The sequence below is a fragment of the Anthonomus grandis genome, chromosome 9 (genome assembly GCF_022605725.1).
Source record: "Anthonomus grandis grandis chromosome 9, icAntGran1.3, whole genome shotgun sequence".
NCBI lineage: Eukaryota > Metazoa > Arthropoda > Insecta > Coleoptera > Curculionidae > Anthonomus > Anthonomus grandis.
Window position 1 is genome coordinate 12,873,962 of NC_065554.1, and position 19,304 is coordinate 12,893,265.

The following is a 19,304-nucleotide window of genomic DNA, read 5'->3' on the forward strand; positions in this document are numbered from 1 at the left end:
CTTCCTTTTCGAAAGCCAAACTGCGCTGGTGAAAGTAAATTATGTTTATCAAGAAAAGATACGAGACGTTGGTTTAGACAGAGCTCAATGGGCTTGGATAATATCGGTATTATTGATATTGGTCGATGATTTCCTGGATCATCCATATTACCCTTTTTAAATATAGGAACAACTTTACTTATTTTAAGCTTTTGTGGAAATGTACCAGATGAAAAACATTTGTTTATTATTAGAGATAGTGGTAGGGCCAAACCATTTGCAAGTTGTTTCAATATTTTATTGCTCAAACCAAAGATGTCTTGAGCAGAACTATCACTTAAACTTTTTAATAGATCAATGACTTCTATTTCGGTAACAGGTGAAAGAAATACTGTTGAATTGTTATGTACATATTTTGCTGTAAATTGTACGGGATCATTAGATTTTTGCAGTGTATTTGTAATTGAGTCAGCTATATTCACAAAGAATTTGTTAAACTCATCGGGAGTTACATTACATTTCGAATTACTAGGATCATTAATTTTTGTTTCTTTAATGATGTTCCAGATGGTTTTGGATTTGTTATGACTATTTCCTATTTTGTTTGTATAATACGAGGGTCTCACTTGTTTTATTTTAGTTTTATATTCCTTGATACGAATTTTTAGCCATTCTGAGAGATCTAGAGTACTGTTATGTTTATTTAAGGTAGAAAAGAAGTTTAAGTTATCTCTCAATCTTTTCAGTTCATTATTAAACCATTTTTTTTCTTTATTTGTGGTGAGAATTGTTTTAGTTTTTTTGGGAATATAAAAGTCTATAATAGACATTAGAACATTGAGAAATATTTCAAAAGAATTGTCAACGTTACAATTATCAAGTACCAACAACCAGTCAACGTTTAGTAATGAAGTAACACAGCGAGAAAATCTCTCTCCACAATACGGTCTGAACTCTAAGACCGTTGTGTGGGTGTTTTCAGTAGTTTCATTTATTGATTCATATGTATTAATAATAGCCATATGATCTGACATATAAGTGTCCCATAGAGTACATTTACAATTAATTGCACAATTTGTTATGCAGTTATCAAGGCAACTGCTTTTTGTGGTTTTTGAGATTCTAGTTGCGCTATTTACCAGGAATTTAAAGTCATATGTGCTGACAAGTTGGGTAAACTCGGCTGAAGTGAGGTTATCCTCTAGAAGATCTATATTAAAATCACCATAAATAAAGGTACATTTGCGTCTATGGAATAAGAAATTTAGAACTGTATCAAGACTCTGAAAGAACACGTCTAATTTACCTGATGGAGATCTGTAGACACTCAAAACTACAACCTGCAAGGCTTCAATCTCAGTCGCAACGACTTCAAAGTGTGTCTCTATTGAGATGTTGTCTATAGTTGGGATCTTCTTTACAAGAAACGGTTCTCTGGTGTAGATAAGGACTCCACCTCCTCCTGCTTCAGTACGGCTGAAACTGTTGGATAGATGGTATCCAGGCAGAGAGTAACTTTCTACTACTTGTTGAGGAAGCCAATGTTCTGATAGACATATTATATCAAAATTCTTGTTTTCAATCTGGATTTCCAACTCATCCAATTTTTTTGTCAAACTTCGGATGTTAAGGAACATCATTTTGAGATTGGAAGTCGGGTGTATGCGGGCAACTCCCTCTAATGCAGATTCTGGTTCAGATTTTTCCGTCCATCTAAAAAATTCCGTCCAAGTGAGAAGTTAAACCTTTCAAATGCAACATTCTTTGGCCAGAAGGAATTGCTGTAGATGGTATCCTTTAGTTCTGGAGTCACTCCTACCATAAACTTTTTTTTGTCTGATTGGTTTTGTTTTGGGATACACTGTTTAACGTAGACATCAGTGCAGTTGCTATGCTTGGTAACCTAATTTTTTATATCCATTTCGGTGATAGTTTCATTAATTTTTGATAAGAAGACCCATACCCTTCTGTTTTGTTGGGCAGACGTGGAACCTAATTGTGTTTCATGATCTTCTCGACTTCCAATTTGAAGGTTTTTTTTCCTAAAGGATCGACGTTCTTGTCTTCCTTGATGTTGTTCGAAGCTTCGCCTCTTTGATAGGGATTCTGTTTCAGAGTTTTGAATGTGTTGTTTACGAGATTTTTTGCCTTTTGCAAGCACCCAGGCATCACCACCGCCAGGCTCGAAACCTGGAATATCATCGTGTGGATTTTCAAAAGATTGTAATGAAGAGGCGGCATTGGATTGTCTGGGTACTAGGACCATACTTGAGCTACCGCTATCTTCACGTTGTTCAATGACTGATAACATTGATGACAGTGACACTTCAGTTTATTTTTGTTTATTTTGTTTTCCCGTCAATTTACTAGGATCGTGGGGCCCTGCCTGCGACTGAGGCAGGTCCTGTTCAGAGTTTTTTACTTCCTTAGGCTGCACTTCCTGCTCGAGATTCTGTATTTTTTGGATCAGCAAAAGATTATTCTGCTGCAAAATAGTGTTTTTGCTTGACGATTCATCAAGCAGTTTTTTAAGGTAAACAATTTCTATATTGAGTTTTTCCTCCGTAATTTTTAAGTTTTCTTTTAATATTTCAATTTTCTGCTCACCTTGTTGGACCAGAGCTTCCAGATTACTTATTTTGAGTTCCTGACTTGCCGATTCTTTTGTGGGTTTTGAGGTTAGGTCTTGCACACAACAAATCATCCTTGAATGATCAAGAGGTGTTAATTTGGGAAAATCTCTTGATAGGCATGATTTGTGATAAGTTTTTCCACAAACTATACATATTGTGTAGGCACAAACTCGCGTTTTACAGCATTCAAACGTATTTTTTGCCGGAGCATTGTTTGTTGTTTCTTCGTTTGGCGGCGCCATCTTCCATCTATCGTAATCGTAATACGGTTCGAGAAGTAAAAGCTTAGAAGTTAAAAGTTTTAAAATATTCCAAAGATAAAAGACCTTTTTCCAAGCTACTTTTCACTTTACTAAAAAAATTAAGTATGGCGTCTTTATTAACTGAATCAAAGTCATAAGACAAAAGAAATTTGGTTCCTTTAGCATCGTACTCAGGTTTATTCATGACCACCACACAAGAACCTTTATCTGCTTTCGATATTAACAAATTATAAAATTTAATGTTATTCTTAATAAAAGAAAGCAAGTGGGTTCTATTGACATTATTTGATGGAAAATTTGTACATTCTGAATTAAAGAATCTAATGATATTGGTCCTAAGGATTTTTTATTAGGAATCCTAGAATAAATAATTTAGTCTAGGAGGAGGAGCATAATTATTATGCTCTCAACCTCCACTACCAGAACTTCTTTAGCACTATTATCAACTTTCTGAATTAAATTTTAAATTTAAAATAAGTATATTTTCTTCTTTAAGTGTAAAAGAGACATTTGACAACTTTAAAAACCTTTTACAAAATTTGAAACTATTTAACTCAACTCACGCCCACATCCAGCATCATTGTACATGTCATCAAAAATTGTACATCATATCTAAATGGACGAATTCTTTCAACTTAAATAAACATTAGACGAAACAAATTAAACTTCAAAAATTAGATATCAATTGTAACTCGCACTGTATTATCGATTAAGTGTGAAATTTGGGTATTTATTGCAAAAATGTAAAATATGCAATAAAAAATTTAAAAACGAATGTCCACCTATACATGTCTGGCTTAAAATGTTCGAAATTAGGTCAGCTATCATACCCGTAAAGGATTGCACCTACCTTCCGGACACCCTGTGTATAAAAACGTTGTTAAAGAAAATCTACCAACTTACCGACTTGATTTTGTTTGTTCCAGAGGCGCCCGAACTGCTCTCCGATCTTGAATCAGTGCCTCGATTATTCAGAAGGCTGGAAAGGGGTTTATTGCTAGGAACAGATTTTAACGATTGGCTTCGGATTAAAGAATCCACAGGCTCAAAATTTAGGGTTGAACCTAAAAGGAGACCCTAATTTTATTTTAAACGCCACATTGTTTGCCCAGCATTACGTTGAAATTTTATTTCGACATGCTTACCATGAGATGACTTCCTCCTTGATTCTTTTCCAGGCTTGTCTTTACTATCAGTTTCGGTACTACTACTTTCGGTTTCTACTTTCTTTACTTCCGTGGCCACCTGTTTGTCGGATGTGCCTCCTGTGGATACCCGCCTTGGACTTCTCCTGAAAATAAAATCTACATATGCAATTAACAAATTCCAGAAAAAAATTAATTGAAAAAATTCTGTAAAAGTTGAAATTAACTATTATAATTTATTCGTACCTAACGTCGTTCAATTTATGTAATGAAGGCGCGTTGTTAATATCACATTGGACCTCCTGCTCTGTCTCGTAATCTCTCCTATCGATGCCCACGTCTGTTTGGTTTGATACTGGCGGTGGTGATTTGACTTTGGTTCTGGGGGACTGGCAAGCCTAAAATTGTTGACATGTCATTCACTACATCTAGGTAGAATTTTATTGTACTAAAATATACGTATGAACTTTGTCTTAAATATACAGTTTTGTTAAAATTAACATAAAGCATATAAGTTATAACTTTGTATACTATATTGTGATACTATAAGTCGCTTTTCTGACTACCATATTTTCCTAATTTCCTACTTTCCTAACAAGAAGGAACAGTTGACCAATATTGTTGTGAAAATGTACCGCTTGTCAAATGTTTCTAGGGTGAATCAGGCCCCTTTCGATACCTTTGTTTTTCCAATTAATTTTTGAAGTCGGAAAAAATCGTCCAAATTTGATAATTTGCGAAGAGCTTTTGCAGTATGTTAATAAACAAATAGTCTAAACATTGTTTGCTGCAAACCGACAGCCGTTGCAAAACCTCATCACATGAGCTGAGCTCACATCCAGAATTATGGCTTTACTCTATTATTATGTATTAATTTTATTTTATTTCCTTTTATTCAGAGGTTTATCTTTAGCAAACACATATGGAACGTTAAACAACGCTTCCAACTTTATTCCAATGATCAATCTGAACTTGCTGCAAACGATATTTAAGTAATAATGGGTAGCTATGGAAATTACATAAAGGATCAACCCAAGGAGACTGATCTGTATGCTGAACGTGTGTACCCAAACATGAACGAAAACTAGTTTCAGAAAAATGCTACATCGGCGTTGTTGGTAAGAAGTGTACTTTACTCTGATTGGCTAAATCCACCTTTTAATAACGTTATTGTTATATACACCTAATGATAATTAGGCAGTTGGAAATAATTGTAAATATGAAATTTAGCAATGTGTTGTTTACTCCAAAGATTTTATTACATTAAAAAAAGTAAAATGACGCCAAGGAAAAAATTAATTAAGTATTATTATTAGTGCATTGTTATGAGTGCATTGCATTATTTTAGTTAGCATTGAGACCTTCTTTGGACAAAGAATCGCAGATTATATTACCTGACACTTCAAGCTCTGCATTAGAAGTTTTATGACTATTTTCCTCATCATTATTTTGTAAATACTCCTCGCTTCCTAGGATTTCAAGATCATCATAATAAGTCATAACAAGTCCAAATTATTACAAATTATTTATCATCGCCAGTATAAGCAATAATTGTCGTAGTTACAATAAATTATTGTAACTGCAAAATATGGTATTAAAAGGAAACTAAATTAACAGGAAAAAAATGCCATTACAAAAAAATAGAAATTAATTGAAACCTATGTGAAAATAGTTCATTCAACATAGGGTTAAAAATGTATTTCCATAAAATTGATTATTAACCAATATTCAAAAAAAAGTTTCTCAAAAAATGACTGTATTCTACATAAGTTTTAATGTTTATATATTTTAAAAAAATAAAAGCTACAACGATGATTTACCATTTTCTGGTTCATTAAATGTCGATTTTCAACAGTTATTTTATACTTATTTCGTAAGTTATTTTATACTCCTATCAGGATCTATTACTTTACGACAAACAATTATCCTGATAACATCTTTTTTAGGAAACTACTACAGTTTTTACACCTAGTAGTAAATTTCTCTCGTTTACCGGTTTGTTCCATTTTCTATAATTTATTATATTTTATAATATTTTAATTGTAATACTTACGTAATACCTCTACGTAATCGCCCCTTAACCTTCTACGTATAATCAACCTATTAATTTGACGAGAGAAAATTACGACTTCGAGCCCTGAAGATGAATTCAATATAATTTGAAACGTTGGCTAGAAATAAATGGTTTTCTTTTGACAACAATTAACCAATACAGAATTCATTAGTGCTTGCTTTAACCCTTCAAATACCTGTTGACCTCCTCCAATTCCACTGAAATGGTACCCCTTTTTTACTGAAATAATTAAGAGGTGATGCAATTTGAGCGAAGTTTTCTATAGGTTTTCTGTAATAGTTTACAAAAACTTTCAACCGTTTGATATTATTCGAATCTTTTGAAACTGGAAATTCTAAAACGAAAGGGTTCGAAAGCTGTAACTTGAAATATACTGATTTGTTTGTCGATTTGGTAGGATTTCTTGAAATTTGGCTGCAAATCGTTTCACAGACTCTGGCAAGTATTGAATTGATGTTCTTAATACGAGTATTAATTTTCTAACAGCTTTAAACTGCAAAAACAACTTGAAGAGATTATAGTGTGTAATATAAGTGTTGAATCATGTTGGGATGTTATATCCTAAGTAAAATCTGTATTGTTGTGACAAATTCAAAATGAGTTACTACTAGTTATTTTATTGGGTATTACGTCACTTTGAGCAAAAATCAATTTAGAAAATACTATCTCACACGCTCAAAAATTAAAAGAAGAAGAAAATAGACTTATTCACGTATTTACAAGAAATATGAACTTAAATCTTTAATGATACCTTCGTTATACCTAATTTAATTTAAGTTCAATAAAATACAATTACTTACTTGAGGTATATTAGATTTTTTTTTATATACCTAGGAGCTGAGGTTTAATCTATTAATCTCTGAGCTCGTTTCTTCTTTTCAATATCCTACCTAACTTTGTTATGAATATTAAAATTAAAAACGATAAAAACAACGAGAAGGCCTACTTTTCTAATAAAAATACCTAATTTGAACCAACGTTTCGGTATTTATATCTACTACCCTAATAACAAGAGATCAAGGTGAGATGGTTACACTTATTGATCAGGTCGCTAATGAAAGCCGAGCTCTAGGCCTCGAAATAAATCTAGACAAGACCAAGTTAATGGTCATTGACTATCTGCAAAATAGAATTGAAGTAGTAGATGAATTCATCTACTTAGGGTCCCTAATAAACAGCAAGGGAGGGTGTGAAACAGAAATAAGAAGGCGGATAGCATTAGCGAGGACAGCAATGTCAAACTTATCCAAGATATGGAAAGACAGATCCATAACCAGAAACACGAAAAGAGCCCTGGTAAACACCCTAGTGTTTTCGATATTTTCGTATGGTTCCGAATCCTGGACAATAAAGTCGAGCGACAGGCACCGAATAGATGCTTTTGAAATGTGGTGATGGCGGAGGATGCTTCGCATACCGTGGACTGCACACCGGACCAATGTGTCGATATTAAACGAATTACTAGTAGGAATCACCGATCGATTGTCCTCCAGCTGCCGACGCCGCATTCTGGGTTACTTCGGACACATCACCAGGAGAGACCAAGACAATCTAGAAAAACTTATCGTGCAGGGCAAAGTAGAAGGTAAAAGATCAAGAGGAAGATCGCCATCACGGTGGATTGACCAAATTAAAGAAATTACAGGGCAAGCTTTGCAGACAAATATAAGAGTAGCAGAAGATCGACAACAGTGGAGACAATCGACCCATCAGTGTTCATAGACATGACGTCACAACTCTTCAGGAATGAAGATATGACTAAGAAGAAGAATCTACTACCGTTATGAAGGTAAATAAAGTTAAATTAAATTAAATTAAAAATATGAACAAAATATTCTTATCTTTTAAATTTCTCGTTTATACTCCCTTCAAAACTCCTTCCTAACTCGACAATACTTAAAATACTTTTTTTATATAATTTAACTGTTGATTAATAGCTTGACAAACTGTTTTGAAAAATAACAAAAAATTCAAAGGTTACTTCTTTTAAAATTAAAGAGGTCTGAAAATATATGAATATCATATATTTTAAATTATTAATTAATTTTACAACGAAATCCATGTATTATTAAAATCAACCGAACATGTAGCTAAGCATTTATTTTCATTTAACATTATAAATGCTTTCATTTAGTTTACGAAATTTTGAAATTGGTTCCTTTGCTAAAATTGAGGAAGCATTCCAGTTGATTGTTTGGTTATTGTCGAATGCATGTTGTGTAATTTTGGATTTTTGAAACTTATTATTTTTTATGTAAGATTTATGTTCGTTAATTCTTTTTGGTAATCGTCTACAGGTTTCATCTATGTAAAATTTACTTTTTTTACCATTATTGAATGGTTAGAATTAAAATTAAGATATCTAGTAAATTCTAGTTTCAAAATTTTTCATAAATATATTACATAAAATTGGTAAAAGAAAAGAACCCATAGCCATGCCAAAGTTTTGTTGATAAAATTCATTATTGTATTGGAAATAACTAGTTTTTACACAATAGGTTAAAAGTTCTAAAATTGTACTAGCTGTTGTGCGTTCTGCTAAATTATTATCATTCTCTAATTTATTTTTAACAATATTTAAAGTTTTATCAACTAGAACATTAGTAAAATGAACATGTTATATCCTATGAGAATAATTGTAACGATTGTGATAAGATTTTATTTGAAATATAGAAGAGATGAAAAGTCGAGTTTGGTTGAACATGTTTTAAATACTGGCCACTTTGTAAGAATAGACAACTTAAAATTACTTAAACCAGTTAATAACAATCGAAAATTAGATGCATATGAAGTCTAGCAATAATCAAACCATTTTTAATAGGGATAAAGGCACAATCCCTTATAGTCAATTGTATAGTTTAGTTAGTGTTTAAACTTTGTTTAGCCATGCTTCATTGTTTTTTTTTCGCTCTATTAGTTACATATTTAGTATATAAGGCCACTTGTAAGTAGTTTTAGTTTAGTTTTACTCTTCTTCCTAAGATGCTAACATTGTTAGCGAAACACGTGTCGAGAATAAAATAAAGAGTTTTCGTTAGTGGTACAACTGTTTTGTGATTTACACTATTAAGTAGCCAAATTTGTTTAAACATTTATTTCTGTTAAAATGTCTTAAGTTTTAAATAAATGGTTCTTGCCTCGAGAAAGCCACTTGGTTTTATACAACAGACGGAAGAAATGTAACCATTGCTTAACTCTTGCTAGTAACTTATACAAAAATCGTTTTTTGGTTTTTACCTTATCTTTATCCTTTTTATCCAGCAACCCATCCGCAAATATCACGACTTCCTTCCTAGGACTTCCTACCTCACCCGCATTACTTCCTTCTTTACTACTCTGCTTCAAAATGCTTTTTGTTCGTTCTACCGGTTTTCTATCGGACCGATCCGTAGAGTTTACTCTCTCCATTGTGGGACCCGAACCATTCAGTAACGCAGTGGTGGCCTTCGATGCAACTGGTGGAAGGGATTGCGGCCTAACCGAGGTAAGAGGCTGATTGGTCATTGCGACGTAAGTGTTAGATGTAACTTCAGAGGGAGGTTTTGACACTACTCGAATTTCTAATTTTCCTGCGACCTGAAAAAAATCAAATTATTAGTTATCCAGAAAAGTCATGCAGCCATTGCTTTTTCATCAGTATTATATTTACGTTAGTGGTCTATGAGGAAAGCTTAAAAACAAAAATGAGTATTTAAAATTCTAGCTGAACCGTAAGTGATTCAGAAAAATTTATACAACAAAAATTTTTTTTTTTTAATTTTTTAATATTTTTAAACGGCGTTTTAATAAGTTGGCAATTTTACCCCAATTTAACGGACCTTGTATCTTTTACGATTTCCAAGATGCCAATGATAACCCTCAAATTTGGGGCTTCTGGTCCATTTGTACACTCAAGTATAGTTGAAATGTTTTTAAAATAAGGGGTTATATTGATAATTTTATTTTACACATTATGTGTTATACCGACAATTATAATACACAATGTAAAGGCCTACTTTAACACTTTCGCACGTAATTTTAGTCAAAAAACAAACAAAAATTACAAGTTTCTGTAAAAAATATTAGTTGTATATATTTATTTAATAAACAATAGTTGCATACTTTGTATACAATATATTATTTAAAATAAACTTGTTCGTTTGTCCGAATTTTGCACTAATCCAATCTGGTTTTTATTAGTTCGGATCAACGAGGTTCTACTGTATTAAGAAAACTGTGTTAGGTTAAACTACTATAACTTGTAAATGTGATCACATTTTAATAAATAAATAAAAAAAAGACTTAGTTCGACCCCAAAAGAAGGCTGATAGGAGTCGGTCGCCAGAAGGTACCCGATTTGTGCCCTTACTTCATCATGTACAGGGTGTCCCATTTTGGGTACTTTTGCGGGGTATCTCCGTTATTTTTAATGTTAGCGTGATTCGGTTTTCGCGACAGTGTGCTACATTTTCGTGAAAATAACGATGCCGTTAACAAAAATTCCAAAGCCCTCTTAGTTTTTAAGATATAGGCCATTTTTGAAAATTCGATATTTTGGGACTCCCCTTGTATTTCGGTTATTCTTTAACTTATCGAATATGTAAAAAAACAGTTTTATAGATTTTTTTTCCGTAGAATGCAGTGGCGTAGATTTTTTTTTTAATATTTACTGTTTTTGAGTTATAAACCAAACTTATGTTTTTTTTAATGAAACACCCTGTATATATATGCACTAATAAATTTGTCTTCTTTTTACCTTTTCAAAAATATATAATGGTATGCACTTTTTTTTAAGAAACATACAAATAAATGACAATTTCCTAAAATTAAGGACATAAATTTATTAGTAGGCCATGACTCTTGTTGATAACAAAACAAAAGTCAACTAAATGTCAAATATTTATATTTTACGGTTTCTTAAGTCAAATATTTGTATTGTAAGTATTTGTTTTTTTCTTTATTTAATAAATGCTTTGAAAAATGGCAGCGTATGAAAATTACGAAAAATATGATATGTTGGTATGTTTTATACAAAGTAACGAAAATTCTGAAGAAGCTTCGGCGTTATATTTTCAAAGGTAAGTAAGCGATAATGGGTACTAAAATTTAAATTACGATTATAAGTTTGTGTTTGTTAGATATCCAGAGAGGCGACAACCCTTTATTGAGATATTTGCTCGCTTAAAAGCAAATTTAGTTGAACACGGAACCTTTGTTCGCCCGCGTCCGAAAACCTATAACAAGGAGAATAGGGAAAGAAAAGAAATAGATGTTTTGGGATATATTAAAGCAACACTTTCGTCCTCATGCAGAAAAATTGAGAAAGATATTGGTGTGTCAAAAACTAATGCTCAAAGGATCCTAAAAAAATACAAGTATCATCCGTATAAATTTAGTATTGTGCAACAGTTGCATCCTGGCGATGCTGAGCGTCGAGCACTGTTTTGCCGGTGGTATCTACAACAAATCGAAGCTAATGATTTGTTCGGCAGACTTGTTATTTGGTCAGATGAATGTTTTTTTTCAAGTGCGGGCATTTTGAATCGTCACAATACCAGGAATTGGAAAACAGAAAATCAGTATTTATTGTTCGAAAGGGCACAACAGGGACGTTTTGGAGTTGGAGTGTCTTGTTTTATTTTGGGCAGAAAAATAGTTTATCGGATTTTTGAAGGAGGTCTTACAGCATGTAGATACCTAGAGATCCTTGAGGAGGTTATTCCTGAACTGCTAGAAAATATTCCGCTAGCACAATATAATGCAATTTACTTACAACAAGATGGTGCTCCTAGTCATAATTCAAGGCTAGTAAGGGAATTTCTTGAGAATAATTTTCGCAAAGATGGATAGGTACCAATGGACCTGTAAGATGGCCCCCACGATCTCCAGATCTTTCAATTTTGGACTTTTTTTTTTGGGTTATCTATAAAATGAAGTGTATAAAACACGTTATGATGGAGTTGCCGAACTTCGAGAGGCAATTAATTTAGCCTTTCAAAATCTGCGAAGGAGACCAATGGTTCTATTTAATACCATTGAAAGAATCACAAAAATGTGCCAATTTTGCATTCGAGAGAATGGTCATCATTTTGAACATTACCTTTAATTTTTAACCTTTTTCTTTTTGTTAAATACAGTTGAGTTTTTTGTTTTGTATGTTTTGTTGCTTTATGCTACAAAACAAGCTTATGTTGTAAAAATTGGAGCTATACTGTTGTAGTGTATTTTTTTTAATAATATGCTTTTGTCTCAATAGGTATATTTTGATTGCATCCAATGTATTTGCAATGAATCCAATTCTTTGTTAGTGATTTGTCTAAATTTTATCTTTGTTATTGTTATTCATGGCCTACTAATAAATGTATGTCCTTAATTTTAGAAAATTGTCATTTATTTGTATGTTTCTTAAAAAAAAGTGCATACCATTATATATTTTTGAAAAGGTAAAAAAAAGACAAATTTATTAGTGCATATATATACAGGGTGTTCCATTAAAAAAAAACATAAGTTTGGCTTATAACTCAAAAACAGTAAATATTAAAAAAAAAATCTACGCCACTGCATTCTACGAAAAGTAGCACACTGTCGCGAAAACCGCATCACGCTAACGTTAAAAATAACGGAGATACCCCGCAAAAGTACCCAAAATGGATCACCCTGTACATTACTCGAAATTTACTTTAGCATTAAGCCCAATAGGGAAATATTTTCATTTGAAAAGGTCAATTAAAATAACAATTTATTTAATTAAATGCTTCTCGAATAACTTGCAAAAAATATTAGATTTTTGAAATTTTTTAGATTGTAAGTTTTTATTTCTACCAAAGCGTTAATACTAATAAAAATTTAACAATTATGTCACGGTTGTGAAATACAGTAGCGATTAATACCTCACCAAAAACGAAAACGTCGTAAAGCTATCGCAAGGCAGGCATGCTGCATGCAAGATTCACTTGGTTATAAAAATCTAAACTATTAACAAGGAATTATAACCGTTGATCTATAGGTGAAATGACCTTAATTCCAAAGTTCAGTTTTCAACTTCAGTTTTATAGAATTCTAAGGTTATAGTATTTTATTCTCCTCATTTACTGGTCTATATTCGATAGCCTAAAAGGTTGCAACGAAGACTGAGAGATACATTACCTCCTGCAGACCTTCTTCCCCATTCTCTTCGCCGTTTTCTTCCTCCCTAAAGCCTTGTTCCTCTGCAATTTGTAATGCCGGTAAGCTGGTCCAATCGTTGCCGTCCGCTCCTTGAATACGTTCGGAGGGTTGAAGTTGGTGTTTCGAAGCAACGTTACGCATTACGTCCACACGGAAAACTAGATCGTCGAAAGCGGCTTGTTGGAGGAGTGGCGGTTTTAGGGCACGACGGACTAACGGGCCCAGAGCAGGACAGGACCAAGCTCTAGGTAAGGCAGCTAGAAAAAAATTTATTGAATGTACTATAATAAATTGGTAGGAGAATTAGTTATGCTTGAAAATAATATTGATTAATCATTTCGGGGCGTGTTCAAATTCTTATGAACTTATTTATACAGTAGTGGCCAAAAGTAGATAGACAAAGTATTATTTTCATATAATTGTTTAAAGATTTACCCACAGGTCCCCTAGATTTTAAACTATTGTTATTTGTAAGGCGGCCTATAAAAAGATACCATTAAATTTCAGTTAAATATTTTGCTTGCTATCAGATAAAGCAATAATAAAAATATATCTGGTCAAAAGTAGATAGACAAAAACAATTTTGGAATTATTTTTTTGTCTAGATATTTATAAAATAAAATTAGTATAGTATTGCTTCTCTTTAACTCAAGATGCAACATGCCACGCGGAATTAGATTCTCTCTTGATTTAAGACAACGCATCATTAATGCATATCGCGCGGGTGATCGTCAAATTGATATTGCTCGTAGATTTGATGTTAAAAGAAAAGCTGTTTGGGCAATTATCAAAAGATATGAAAGGACAGGATCATTAGAGCCAAAAAATAAATCTGGTCGACCAAAAAAAATGGACATCAGAGCTGTACGCAAATTAAAACAAATTAGCCAGAATAACCCTTTCATGACTTCTCGTCAAATTCAGATAGAATTACAGGCTCTAGGGATTTGTAATGTGTCCTCAAGGACTGTAAGACGAAGGTTGGTAGAAGAGAATCTATTTGCACGTAGGCCAGCAAAAAAACCATTGCTTTCAAAAAAGAATCGCTTAGCCCGATTGGAATTTGCCCGTCAGCATATACACTGGACAAAGCATGAATAGAAACGTGTTTGCTGGAGCGACGAATCGAAGTTTAATTTGTTTAATTCCGATGGAATTCAATATGTTAGACGTCCTGGCCAGCGTTTGAATCCCAAGTACACAAAACCCGCAGTTAAGCATAGAGGTGGATCAGTGATGGTTTGGGGTTGCTTCTCAGGTTATGGAATGGGCCCGTTACATCGCATAGAGGGCATAATGGACAGGTTTTACAGGGATATTCTTAAAGATGTTATGTTGCCCTATGTCGAAGACAATTTACCATTGAGATTCCAATTCCAGCAAGATAATGACCCGAAGCATTCCTCCAAAATTATGAAGCAATTTTTCGAAGAATAAAAAATACCAGTTTTTAAAATGGCCATCCCAGTCACCCGATCTTAATCCCATCGAAAATGTATTGGAAATTGTAGATCGTGATATTAGGGATACAAACTATTCAAATAAAGGTGAATTAATCGAATGGTTGCAACAAAAATGGAACAATATTGGTTTTAAACTCATAGACAATCGTATTGAATCAATGTCACGTAGATGTCAGGCTGTAATAGACAATAATGGGTATTTTACAAAATACTAATATTGTAGATGGTTTAGTTTGTAATTAAAAAAAAATACAGATAGAGTATTGGTTATTTTTTAAATTTGTCTATCTACTTTTGTCCAGCGTATATTTAGTTATTTCTTATTATTTACCAAGTTAGGTGTTTCTAAAGAATGTTTTATTATTTTTATACATGTTTATATTGCCCATAATATACTTAAATATCTTTATTATAGAATTTTAATTTCCTTTGATTTTTTTTAAAAACCATTTGGCTATCTACTTTGGGCCATTACTGTATATGTTTATGAATCTTTTTACGCTTCATCCAAACCATTTATAATTGTTTTTATTTTCTTAAATTAAACATTATAAAATAAATTTGTACAAAAGATTATAGCAAAAATACTAAGAGGACCTTATTAAAAATTAGATTATTGTCGTGTCTAGCAATATCTATAATAACGTGTAATAACATGAATTTAGCTCAAAAAACCCCAATAAAGGATATGCGTGCGTCAATATTTAAAACAATGTCATATATTAATGAAGCTCGCGTCACAAATTTAAGAACCAGAGTTGTGGACTCTAATAACGAACGTTATAAGCCCGTCGATGTGATTAGGAAGGTTATATATAATATATTTGAAAGGTTATATATTTATTATGTTTTGGCTTAAAACGGAGATAAGTTAAATTCGTATTATTAAAGAATAAAGTGTCTTTAGATTTAAATTTAAACTCCTATGTAAAGAATTTCACACCTCGTAGACCTTGTTTAATGTACAAGATTAACTTGTACATTAAGGAAAGGCAAGATGGGTTATTGTTTTTAGATGTAATATGGTGTAGGATAGAGTTTTGAATTAAACGTGGTTAAAGGTTCTCATATGTTCACCAAAGGCATAAGTAGTTTTTGTCAGATGTCCCGTTTATTTTTAAAGATTTCCAAGTGCATCCTATATATGAACTACAAGATTCATATTTAATTGATTAATACTACTCCTGCAAAATGCTGATAAATGTGTGAGTAAGGTGCTAATAAGATACGAGCTTATTTTTAAATTTGTTAAAACTTAATTAAGAAAGGAATGCTTATTTAGAAATAAATGAATTGTTAACTGTACTACTAAGGAAAGCTTTTTTTCAAGGTTATTGAGGATAATTTTATTGATTCAAATGTCAATGATATTACGATCATAATTGTCGTTAAATTTGTAATAAAAACTGTATAACGATGTCAAACACGCGAGTTTTAGCCTAAAAACCCTCTGGAAAATAGTAGTGAAAAGAGGTGGCAAATAATCCCTTTTCTTACAAATGGGAATCTATTATGAACAAAATATAAACATTTTCATCAATATAAAAATGTGACTTTAGACACGAGTAATCTAAAAAGAATTAAAAAATAATTACTTTATGCACTAGTGCGTATTAGGTAGTGGTGGGTAGCATTAAGTGTATTAGAGCAGTTAAGGGTACTAAAAATAAATATTCTTATGCAATATTGCGTATATCTTAATTGATTCGTATTAAAGAGATTCATAATTCTAGTTACATTAGTACAATATGGTTAATAAATAAATTAATTTAAATGTAAAAAAATATTATAAAACGTAAATTCCTTTCTGAATAGATACTAAAAAAACATTGAGTGGATTTGAACTTGAGATTTTTGTATCTAAATTGAATACCATAACAACTAAGCCATGGATACTGGCAAACAAGTTTTTATAGCATTGCTAATTGTAATTTTTTCATCCAGATAAATTAATGTGAATTTTATGTCATGTATGTAATTAAATGTCAGATTTACTTTACGCACTGCATTAAGATTTAACGCCTAAAAGAAAACTAGTTATATTTCTGTGAAATGTATTATTGCTATTTATTATAATATGGACTAAATAAATGTTTTATAAAAAATAACAGTTTGATCTAAAAATGTCCATGTGTATGGTATAAGAAAATGTGATATTACATGCTTTGTCACACAGTATAATACATGGGAAGTTACAATATTACCAGATTTGTTAAATAAAACATGCCTCCTGCAAGTTTTATTGATATTTTTAGATTTTTGAGACAAATGATTTTTTTAAATTTTATTCTAGACTTTAGGAATAATTTTGTTAATGTTTTGAGAAGATCGTTTAAAATTATACGAACTTGCAAAATTAACAATTCGGTTTTCCAACGATAAATAAATAATGATTTTTTACAGCTCAAATACAAGTCCTTTTTCTCGAATTTCTTTCTAGTGTTTAATGCCATAATTTGATTGTTCCAAGCTTTTAATTTTTTTTTTTAATTTTATTACCCGCTGTATTAACTTATTTTTTTATTCCAGGCGTTTAGTCTAAGTTTTCACGTTCCTCTTTGAAAATGTTGACTTTTCATATGTTTTCCAAATTTATTTATTTTAAGTTTCTTCTTGCAGTTTCAAGTTTTAATGATAAATACAGTTTTTAAGAATTACATTAATAACTTTGGTTTGATTTGGTGCTCAATAATTAGTCCCAACAGAATTCGTTATATCGGTCAATAAGATTACTCTCGTTGCAATATATTTCAATAGTTGTTGAAGATTTCTCAAAGGCGTTTGATAGAGTTAGTTGTGGTCATCTGGTAAAACAAGCTTAACCCTTTGCAATTCATGATTTTATTCACGATTTTTGACATACTTTTGAATCAATTTTTTTTAATACTTTTGAATATTATTAGTACGAATAATAAAATCAAATAGCTTTCAACAATCTTGTGTTGATGCCTCCTGCAAGTTTTATTGATATTTTTAGATTTTTGAAACAAATGATTTTTTTAAATTTTAATCTAGACTTTAGGGATAATTTTGTTAATGTTTTGAGAAGATCGTTTAAAATTGTACGAACTTGCAAAATTAACAATTCGGTTTTCCAACGATAAATAAATAATGATTTTTTACAGTTCAAATACAAGTCCTTTTTCTCGAATTTCTTTCTAGTGTTTAATGCCATAATTTGATTGTTAGGCTTTTAATTTTTTTTTTTAATTTTATTACACGCTGTATTTTTTATTCAAGACGTTTAGTTTAAGTTTTCACGTTCCTCTTTGAAAATGTTGACTTTTCATATGTTTTCCAAATTTATTTATTTTAAGTTTCTTCTTGCAGTTTCAAGTTTTAATGATAAAATACAGTTTTAAAGAATTACATTAATAACTTTGGTTTGATTTGGTGCTCAATAATTAGTCCCAACAGAATTCGTTATATCGGTCAATAAGATCACTCTAGTTGCAATATATTTCAATAGTTGTTGAAGATTTCTCAAAGGCGTTTGATAGAGTTAGTTATGGTCATCTGGTAAAACAAGGTTAACCCTTTGCAATTCATGATTTTATTCACGATTTTTGACATACTTTTGAATCAATTTTTTTTAATACTTTTGAATATTATTAGTACGAATAATAAAATCAAATAGCTTTCAACAATCTTGTGTTGATGCCTCCTGCAAGTTTTATTGATATTTTTAGATTTTTGAAACAAATGATTTTTTTAAATTTTAATCTAGACTTTAGGGATAATTTTGTTAATGTTTTGAGAAGATCGTTTAAAATTGTACGAACTTGCAAAATTAACAATTCGGTTTTCCAACGATAAATAAATAATGATTTTTTACAGTTCAAATACAAGTCCTTTTTCTCGAATTTCTTTCTAGTGTTTAATGCCATAATTTGATTGTTAGGCTTTTAATTTTTTTTTTTAATTTTATTACACGCTGTATTTTTTATTCAAGACGTTTAGTTTAAGTTTTCACGTTCCTCTTTGAAAATGTTGACTTTTCATATGTTTTCCAAATTTATTTATTTTAAGTTTCTTCTTGCAGTTTCAAGTTTTAATGATAAAATACAGTTTTAAAGAATTACATTAATAACTTTGGTTTGATTTGGTGCTCAATAATTAGTCCCAACAGAATTCGTTATATCGGTCAATAAGATCACTCTAGTTGCAATATATTTCAATAGTTGTTGAAGATTTCTCAAAGGCGTTTGATAGAGTTAGTTATGGTCATCTGGTAAAACAAGGTTAACCCTTTGCTATTCATGATTTTATCTCAATTTAAGTTCTTTATAATTTTTGACATACTTTTGAATCAATTTTTTTGAATACTTTTGAATAATATTAGTACGAATAATAAAATCAAATAGCTTTCAACAATCTTGAGTTGACTCCGAGTGGCTATTTAAAAAATTTGACATTACCCAACTAGCATTTTTGGCAACAGCTACGTAATCGCGACTATAAAGAATACTTTAAAGTTGTGGTTACTAGTCGCGGGAACAGTTTAGGCACCGTTCTGTTACCACTTTTTTACCAAAATTGGGAATGATTTTGCTGTAGCAAATACGTAATTCTATCGTCCCGGGAACTTCTTTTTAACGTCC

At 31.5% G+C, this 19,304-nt stretch overlaps 1 protein-coding gene across 6 annotated transcripts in view; it reads right to left on the minus strand.

Moving 5' to 3' along the window:
- LOC126740401 (tau-tubulin kinase homolog Asator) overlaps positions 1-19,304 on the minus strand; it is a 152,759-nt gene that overhangs the window by 45,238 nt on the left and 88,217 nt on the right. For all 6 annotated transcript variants that reach the window (XR_007661897.1, XM_050446410.1, XM_050446411.1 and 3 more), the window contains exons 12-16: positions 13,220-13,497; positions 9,332-9,670; positions 4,267-4,418; positions 4,021-4,166; positions 3,779-3,939 (exon numbers count right to left, since the gene is read on the minus strand). Coding sequence is in view for 5 of the 6 variants with exons in the window: in XM_050446410.1 (XP_050302367.1) it covers positions 3,779-3,939; positions 4,021-4,166; positions 4,267-4,418; positions 9,332-9,670; positions 13,220-13,497 (1,076 nt within the window). In the remaining variant the exon portion in view is untranslated. The remainder of the gene's footprint in view (positions 1-3,778; positions 3,940-4,020; positions 4,167-4,266; positions 4,419-9,331; positions 9,671-13,219; positions 13,498-19,304) is intronic.